This window comes from Brienomyrus brachyistius, chromosome 21, assembly GCF_023856365.1.
Source record: "Brienomyrus brachyistius isolate T26 chromosome 21, BBRACH_0.4, whole genome shotgun sequence".
NCBI classification, from domain to species: domain Eukaryota; kingdom Metazoa; phylum Chordata; class Actinopteri; order Osteoglossiformes; family Mormyridae; genus Brienomyrus; species Brienomyrus brachyistius.
In genome coordinates, this window is record NC_064553.1 from 10,897,807 (window position 1) to 10,906,462 (window position 8,656).

The following is an 8,656-nucleotide window of genomic DNA, read 5'->3' on the forward strand; positions in this document are numbered from 1 at the left end:
ACGCGCAGCCCCACTCAGGAAGGAAGGTTCACCGGTAATCCATTTAGAAGTCAGAAGCCATTAAAAGCCCACCTTCAGATTGGTCTCCCCATCCAGGCTGGCCGTGGTGATGTGACACGTCCCCTCATCTCTCTCAGATGACAGGAGGACCAGATCAGCCGGGAAGGTCTCATCCTTGGCCACTCGCACGATGTCGCCCACCTGAGGGTGAGAAATTGCAAAGGTTCCCTGTCAAGATGATGTAAGCGTGCAGGAAGCATGCGGTGTTATGTACACCGTCACACGGCAACCCCAATCGCCCACAGCTGGTGACCAATCAAGCCGGCCAGCTGCATCCTCTTTCAGGCCCTCAGCCTGTGCTCAAAAGCTGAACGAGTAGGCAGCAATAAAGCAGAAGGAAACTGCAAACTGGTCTTCTTATAGCACATGGTGTGCCAGGACCCCATTCAGGAGCACAGAACACTGCCTGATTTTTGAACACTTCTTTATGTTTTCTTCTGTGCTTAATAAATCGTCTCCCATCTGATCAGTATCTCATTTCACCACAACATCACCTGACATTAGTGACAAGCTGAGACGAATCAAACCCGTTTGTTGAGATGTTTATCAGCTAGCTTTACTGACACACACCACAGAGCACAGAGCAAATAAATGAGCACCACTTAAGAGTTAGTGTTTCACCCCTCAGGCTGGGGAGGCCTCAGAGATAAGAGGGCTTCCACCTGCTCCTATAGTACGGTGCAAAAATCGTAGGCAGTCAAAGAAGACAATGTTGGTGTAAAACTACTATATAACATCTGTCAATGTGTGTTAGAGCTTAACCATTTCCAAACCTCTCCTAAAGTTACCCTAGTATTTGCAGCAGCCGTTCAAAACACCCATGTATTTTCGGACTCGGCTACCACCCACCTTGTTTGGCTAATCAATATTTCAATGAGTCATTTACTTAAGAATTAATTAAGAGAGCTGGTCGTAAAACGTAACAAAGACATGGAACGGCTGGGGTGCCCCTGATGAGGGGTTTGGGAACTGAAGTGTGTTCTTCAAGCTGTCCAACAAGATCAGAAACTTTCTGGAGAACACGAGAAATCATTGTTCGTTTTTATCATGTTAGTGTTAATTTGGATATCGTCTATTGCAGGGATAGTGAACCTGATCTATGGAGAGCTGGTGTGGGTTTTTGGCATGACCACTCAATCAGCCAATAATAAAGGAGAGGTTCTCAGCTCCAGTCCTGGGGACCCACTGTTATTGGCTGATTTGGAGGTCATCCCAAAAACCCGCCCCCATTCCGGTCCTCCAAGGATCAGGTTCCCCAGCCCTAGTCTAATGTAAATTTTTTCATAGCAAATATACCCTCGGTATCAAGGTAAATAGTCAAACATTTGACTGCCTAAGACTTTTGCACAGTGCCGTACATCAACACCCGTGACACTCTGAGGCCCTCCCCTACGTGTCAGGATCCCAGTCACTCACCCGGATGTTCTTGGAGCGCGTCTGCACCAGGCTGCCACTCCGCACCACGAACACAGGTGCCCCGTTCACCTCATTGTCGGCCTTGTGCCGCAGCCAGTCCTCATAGCCCTGCCGTGGGAAGAGGAGGGGTGGCGGCGGTGGGTGAGATTAGGAAGCATGGTACTGCCAACCCCCCACCCAAGCTTGGCGGCCTTCCAAGACCGACATTTACAAGTAAGGGCTAAAGGTTTGAGGAAAGAGGTACTTCGTTTCTGCTGAGTTAAAAGACAAACCAACCGAAGCGTGGCGTGTTGGACTCAATTACGTTACAGTTTAAAAAGCCTTTTAAAAAGCCTCTAGTTTGTCACTCAGGCTATGGCCTTATTTTGATCTATTCAGAAAACAATGACTGATATGTCTAGGGTGGCGTTTCAGGCACTTAGAAAGAATTTCCTTTCTGGGCTCTTATCAAAGGCAGCAACCACAGTGGGAGATGTGGCTTGTTAGCAATGTGGAGAGAGAGAGGGCAAGCTGCAGTGCTCTGGGAGCCTTACCTGCTTAATGGCCGTCACAGTGATGACAAAGAACAGGGGAAGTCCGCTGGTCACAGGAGAAGTGGGGGTGTCTATCATCAGCTGGACGACAAAGGGGGGAGGGGGGACTTGTTACACCAGCTTGTAGCATCGACACGTAAACGACACCCTAAACAAGCAGTGGGTTTAAACTATACCCCCCCCTGCCCACCGAGGACAAACAGCACAAATAAAAAAAAATTCGGGTGGAAGAGCAAATTTCCCCAGGAAGAGTTAGGTTCTGGGCAAAGAACTAGAGGAGCTGGTAACGTTATCTAGTTAGCGGCAGGCGAGGCGGGCCGTTAGCGGCAGGCGAGGCGGGCCGTTAGCGGCAGGCGAGGCGGGCCGTTAGCGGCAGGCGAGGCGGGCCGTTAGCGGCAGGTAAAGCAGGAAATCAGAGCCAGGTGAGTCAGCGCCAGGTGAGTGACAACCAGGTGAGGTCACTAGCTAGCGACATGCATGGCGAGGCCTTACTCACACCCCTCACGAGCAGGCTGAAGAAGCCCACTTACCTGCACCAGGAAAATGATAAGAAAATAAAAATTGGCTATTCTTCTAAACTGCTCAAATAAATTCTTCGGAACAAAATTCCAAATAGTGTACTGAAAAGCAGAAGAGAGAGAGAGGGAAGATGCATATTTTTACAATCACTTCTTCAGGGCAGCGCACAAACATTTACAAGAGAACAGAAAATTAGAACTGAAAATTCCCAGACTCTATCCTGTAGAGAGAGAGAGAGAGTCCCTTATCTAGCCCCAGAATCTGACCTTACCTTGGACGATATGATTCTGTTATCTGCAAACTTCTGGGGGGTGTAGTGACCATGCTGGGGAAACCGGTTGGCTATATAGACTGTTCTAGTGTCACTCTGATGAGGTGGGTCGAAACCCTGGAGGACAAGTTGGCGGGGGCAGAGAGGTCAGGCGGATAATCTGTCACGGGTGCCAGACAAATCATGTGCTACTGACTGGAGCTGTCAAGTGTGAAAAAGATTAACAAAGAACAATCAATAGCCAAACAAGCTACTAACCTGTGCATTATTTAACCAGGTAACTATGGTGTTTTTATACACCAAATCCAATCCACCACAAAATCTCCCTGCACAGTATAACAGCTGTCCAGTTTCCCTCCTGCTTTGTCACATGCTGAGCTATACAACAAAGGCTAAACATTTAAATGTAAATAAAAAATGTTAGATTTCATAAACTGTAGAACCCAAATGCATACAAAAAATCCAGTAGACAGGCAAGAAAAGTGGATTTTTTCCCCTCAAAGGCAACAACTAACATAGTCTGAAGAAAATACAAGCACACTGTACTGATTAAATGCCATGTTTTAATAGTGATGCCGGGTTTACAAACCATAGTTTGGGCCTCGTGGATAAGGCTTGTTAACTCGATCATTAGCTTGATCATGATTGAGAAAATCAGAACTGTAGCAATGCCAGAAAACAAATGTGTCTTCAAAGCAGTTGTTCTTTCATGCTGCTCAATCATAGTTGTTGGTGCTTCGAATTAAAAAGCACTCTCTGTCAAAGACTCATTTACTCTGCAGTAGGGAATTTTAAAAAAAAAATACTCACATCAAACACATAACTGACCTGCATCATATTTTCACCTTCAAGGTCAATCGATAGTAACTATCGCTAGGCGTATAAAAGGGCCCAAATACCCGCATACCCTGATCATTATCTAAATTAATTGCTTGATTCAGGTGTGCTAGAGGTGGCAGAGAATATAGCAAGGCAGAGCATCCCACAAATAATGAAATAAGTTCTTTAAAATCATTAATCCAGTCTGACCCCTTACCCCATTGTGAAAATTAAGTTTTTTTTTTTATGAATTAAAGTTTCAAGGGTCTCAGTTCTTTTCTGTGGCCACAATGTGAAACTGTGCTGAAAAAGCACGAAAAAGACACTACAAACCCCAGAGCATCTCAATCCAAATCCCAGACTCACAGAATGCACAGGAATCGGCTCAAGCGTAATCAAACACCCGCACGGTAAAGCCACATGATCGCAGTAAACAACAACACTAATCTGGCATCAGCATAGGGATGTTTCATGAGCCGACGGACAGCAGCTATCAGACAGCCATCCCTCACAGCACTGGCAAACACTTCCCCCTGCATTTCAAAAACCGACTTTCATCATCGATGCAGTTGCGTTGATTCTGCCAACAGCTGGAGGTTGCCAATGGGTCTGGGTTTGTAGCCTAGCTTAACTGGTGAGATGACAAGGCCCGGGAGATCTTAAATTTCAACACTAATTCCCCAATGATTTCAGCCAAAACCATGCAGGTACACTAGGCTGGAGCCCACTGCACAAACTAGGCAGTGAGATGTTTATTTACTACAGATTATTCAGCGTATGAGTCACCACAATACTCCTTTTACATCCTTGTATGTCAAGGGTCGGCATTTCCAGCCCTTTCAGGGGTATAAACACAATTCAGCATCCACTTTACACCTTAAAATGCCTCCTTCCTCTCCAAACAACAACACAGTAATTAATAGCTTGGGTCATATGAACGAAAACGGCATAGAAACATTCTCTCTAGGGTGAGAGGTTCCAATCCCTGTGCTCTAGGGAACCAAAATAACACTTAAAAGAAGGGTGGGAAAAAAGCCCTTTTCCAACAAGGGAAGCAAATCAAGAATCCCAAGACCTTAGCATTGGTGTTTCCCAATTTCCTGCTCCTCAACGTTGCACAGGTATTTCTGGCACAACCAGTATCCGACAAGATAAACATAAGCTGGCTAAGAACCGGGGAACAATGAAATGGCTTTCTAAGTGCAACACCTAATTATATCATGTTCCAAGTCTGCGGGGATCATTCAGGAGAATAAACCTTTAACGTGAACAAAGAAATATAAACAAGTGTACTAGGATACAAATGATTCAAAGCAGAGGTCATACAACGTGAAGCGTTACCTAATACACCAAAGGCAGCCAAGCGGTCCACAGTAAGTTTGTGACAGGACTCACTTGAATTTACAAGGTATAGCTCTTGACATGAGACCATATTAGATAACCCCTGTCACTTTTGTGGACTTACCCCAACTCCCAGAGGAGGGTTCATGAGTAAAATAAGGGAACAGAAAACTCCAAAATGGGGAATCTACGATCTCACAAAGCACAACAGGCTGCCGCACAACGGCATTAAGCGCACCATCTGTTAACAATATGTGGACCTCTGGCAGAAATTTCACAGACCCACCTCCCCATGGAAAAAACAAGAGCGTAAATCAAACAAGACCCTATTCTAGAGTCAAGCTTTCACATTCCAAGCTTCCAACAAGCAAAATCCTCCTTGCACTACACAGATCTGGAGGGAAAAAACAACAAGGTTCATGAATGAATGACTTTACTAGCCCCCACACCCAAGCCGCCGTCTGGGTGCAAGAGGAGGCTACCTAGGTGTCATTCGGGTTTCTCAGAAACAACCTACCCTCCCACAAACCCCAACCTCCATGACACATTCCTAAGCGAGAGCGTCACTGAAGAGTAAAACACCACTACAGCTGCGGAAAACAAAACTCCTGAAGATGACATTTTCAGCCCACAACTTTTAAGTTGTCAAAATCTGCCACTGTACATCAAGGGAAAAGGACAGTGGCTGAAATCACATCTCTCTGCAACTGGTTCCAAACAGGTCAGCACATGCCAACAGACTCAGAATTCATTTATACATTTACATGGCTTAGTTCTTCAAAACTAGAGACCATCTTTTGACTCAGAGCTCACCGATGCCATTTTAAAAATCACCTCGTACCAAAGACATGTAGGAAACAAGAGTATCTTTTAAAAATCTTAATACTAAATAGACAGAAACAATCATGTTAATGCACTACACCCACAGACATGATTTAATATGACATCTTTTCACATATAAGACTGTAAACAAAGCGGCCGTTTCCGAGAAGCCATTGCCCTCCGAGAAAAAAAACACCATTTTGAGCCACATATTGATACAGTTCTTTGGAATAAACTTTTTCGGTTATGTTAAAAAAAAGTCAAACGGCAGGAACCAAAAAATACAAAAAGCGAGTGACATTTTATTCCCATTAACCGGATTTAAATTTAAATGTGCTTACAGTCGTCACAATGGCTTTATCAGCTAAGATAACACAATAATATGGGGAGTCGAGTAGTCTGAAGATACTATTTTATAAAATCCCAATTATAGAAAAACAGAGGGAATATTTAAACTGGAGCTACTTTCTACACTAATTTTCAGTCAAATATACCTTTAGCCGTGTCCAAATACCACAGCAGTACTCTAGAGTGTCAGGGGAGTGCAGACCATCATATGCGATATTAATTTCTCTTTCCTGTATCTTGTTATTCCCGGATATATATTTTTATGACCGAGCTGTTATCTGAAATACAGCCCAAATGCCGGCGACAGTGCGGCGCATACGGCGCTCGGCCGGCCGGCTCACAGGAGGAGGGAAACCAGGAAGGTGGCATCACCCGGGGGCTCGTGCTCCGCACGGGGAAGCCGCGCGCTGGCGGACAGCCTTAAAACTAACTACCCGGCCAACTAATCGTGACACAACTTTTCCAGAATGTCGCACAATGCGCATAGGCAGATTACTGCTAAAAATATAAATATATATAAAAACCCAAGAGGCCTAATGAGTTTCACAGAGACAGAGGCCAGGCGCCTGGCTCCCCGCTTAAAAGACACCAGACCCGTACGCCGTCGGAAACCCCCCCGGCCGCCTGTAGTATGTCGACGGGACTCACGTCCACGTCCACAGCCAGACGCCAGTGAAGCGCAGTGCTCGGCCGCTTACCAGCTGCTGTCGTATCCAGCGCAGCATCCCGCCGGTGCCTCTGCGCCGCTCCGACGATCGCGCTCAACTTCACAAAAACATACACGGCGGCGCTCCCCCCCCCACCACCTCCACCACCCCCCCCCGCAGCGGTCCAGCGGCTGATCCCCGCGGAGAAGCTACCCCGTGTCTGCTTATTTATTTATTTATTTTTGTCCCCCCTCCCTGTTCAGGTTCTCCTCTTCTTTCTCATAACTGCGTGAGAAGGATCCCCCCCCAGGTCTGTGGTCGGCAGCGTCGGTCTCAGACTCGGTCCCTCCACCCCCGACCTCCCCTGCCTTCGTCTGCTGCCCTCATCTCCCGTTAGCCGCAGACTGACAGAGCGCCGGAAGTGGCGCCGGAAGTGACGTTGCGGCTGCCCAGTGCTCCCTCTCGCGGTAAAACCTCGGGGGGGGGACTCTGCCCGGGCACCCACGAAATAGAACTTATAATAACAACAAACTCTGACGGATATGATGCGAAGCCAGGAACGACAACGAGAAAAACAGAAGGAATCAGTTATTGAATAAGACCAAATGACTGCTTCTGTTGCAATGTTTAATGCAACCGATAGGTGACGCAATGAAGCCATTACGAATTTGCGATGAGCCAATCTGACATCTAAAAATACTAGATTTATATGTAGACCGTTATATTATTAGTTAGCTATACAAAGAAACGCGAAATCCTTAGATGTAATTTTGTAATTGTTTTGTGAAAAGTGCTGAGGACTGCGCTAAGCTCAGATGTATTCCTCAACTACTAAAACTTGCCGAAGAGTTTACATGGTTAATTTCAATGTAAACTTTCCTCTTTTCTGTACATGTAACATTTAAAGTATGTCTTTTAAAAATGCTGGACATCAGCAAACGCATTAGAGGTTGCATTCGTGTGTATTCAGGTAAATGATATTTGAGTTGCTGAGTCAGCCCCGATCCAGAACGGAGCTTTGGTTCTGGAGCATGTCACGCAGATATCTTGCTGAAAGAAGATCACTTTGTGACAATGTGGCTTTAGTTACATGTTCAATGTTCACTGTTTGTATTGTATGTGAGACCTATTTCTGAGTTATATTCTGTGAAATCTATTTTCCGCAGCATCAAGACAATTAGCCTAATCCATCCATCCATCCATTTTCCAAACCGCTTATCCTATTGGGTCGCGGGGGGTCCGGAGCCTATCCCGGAAGCAATGGGCACGAGGCAGGGAACAACCCAGGATGGGGGGCCAGCCCATCGCAGGGCACACTCATACACCATTCACTCACACATGCACACCTATGGGCAATTTAGCAACACAATTAGCCTAATCTTACATTTAATTCCTGAGAACTGTAATTATAATTTTTTTTTCGTTCTATGACTGTAATTACAAATGTGCGTTTGCATTTTTACCAGATCATGCTCTCTCTCCGCTTTGAAAAAGAAGAAGTGAAAGTGAATTTTTACTGTTAGAGAGCAGATAGTTGTTTAAATTGCTTCATTTCGCCTCTGATGTTGTAAGCAAGAACCAAGAATCGATAGTGGGGGGGAAAAGATCTATATATTACAGGGCTACTTTATATCTGTTGTCTGAATTGCAATTCTCCTGATTTGATTGGTTAGATAACATGCAGATAAAAAAAAAACTATGGCTGAGTTTCCATAGTCCTATTACTATAGTCACCATGGCCTTGTCACGTTGGTTAACTGCAAAGCACTTGCAGAAATTTGGGCCGTTATGCAATAATTGTATGATACTTCACATCGTGGTTATTACAGTGGAATAAGTCAACCCGGGCTAATCCGCTGGAGTAAGGTTGCATAATACTG

The 8,656-nt window shown here is 45.4% G+C and overlaps 1 protein-coding gene across 8 annotated transcripts in view; it reads right to left on the bottom strand.

The window, feature by feature from the left end:
- The window catches only part of atp11b (ATPase phospholipid transporting 11B (putative)), a 31,347-nt gene extending 24,143 nt beyond the window's left edge, over positions 1-7,204 (bottom strand). For 5 of the 8 annotated variants that reach the window (XM_048988763.1, XM_048988756.1, XM_048988762.1 and 2 more), the window contains exons 1-6: positions 6,828-7,203; positions 2,800-2,916; positions 2,540-2,629; positions 2,010-2,090; positions 1,477-1,584; positions 73-201 (exon numbers count right to left, since the gene is read on the bottom strand). In XM_048988763.1, the coding sequence (XP_048844720.1) occupies positions 73-201; positions 1,477-1,584; positions 2,010-2,090; positions 2,540-2,629; positions 2,800-2,916; positions 6,828-6,854 (552 nt within the window). In that variant the 5' untranslated portion in view covers positions 6,855-7,203. Of the gene's footprint in view, positions 1-72; positions 202-1,476; positions 1,585-2,009; positions 2,091-2,539; positions 2,630-2,799; positions 2,917-6,827 lie in introns of all 8 variants that reach the window. The other 3 variants (XM_048988758.1, XM_048988760.1, XM_048988757.1) reach the window with 2 other exon arrangements.
- Between the last annotated feature and the right edge of the window lie 1,452 nt (positions 7,205-8,656).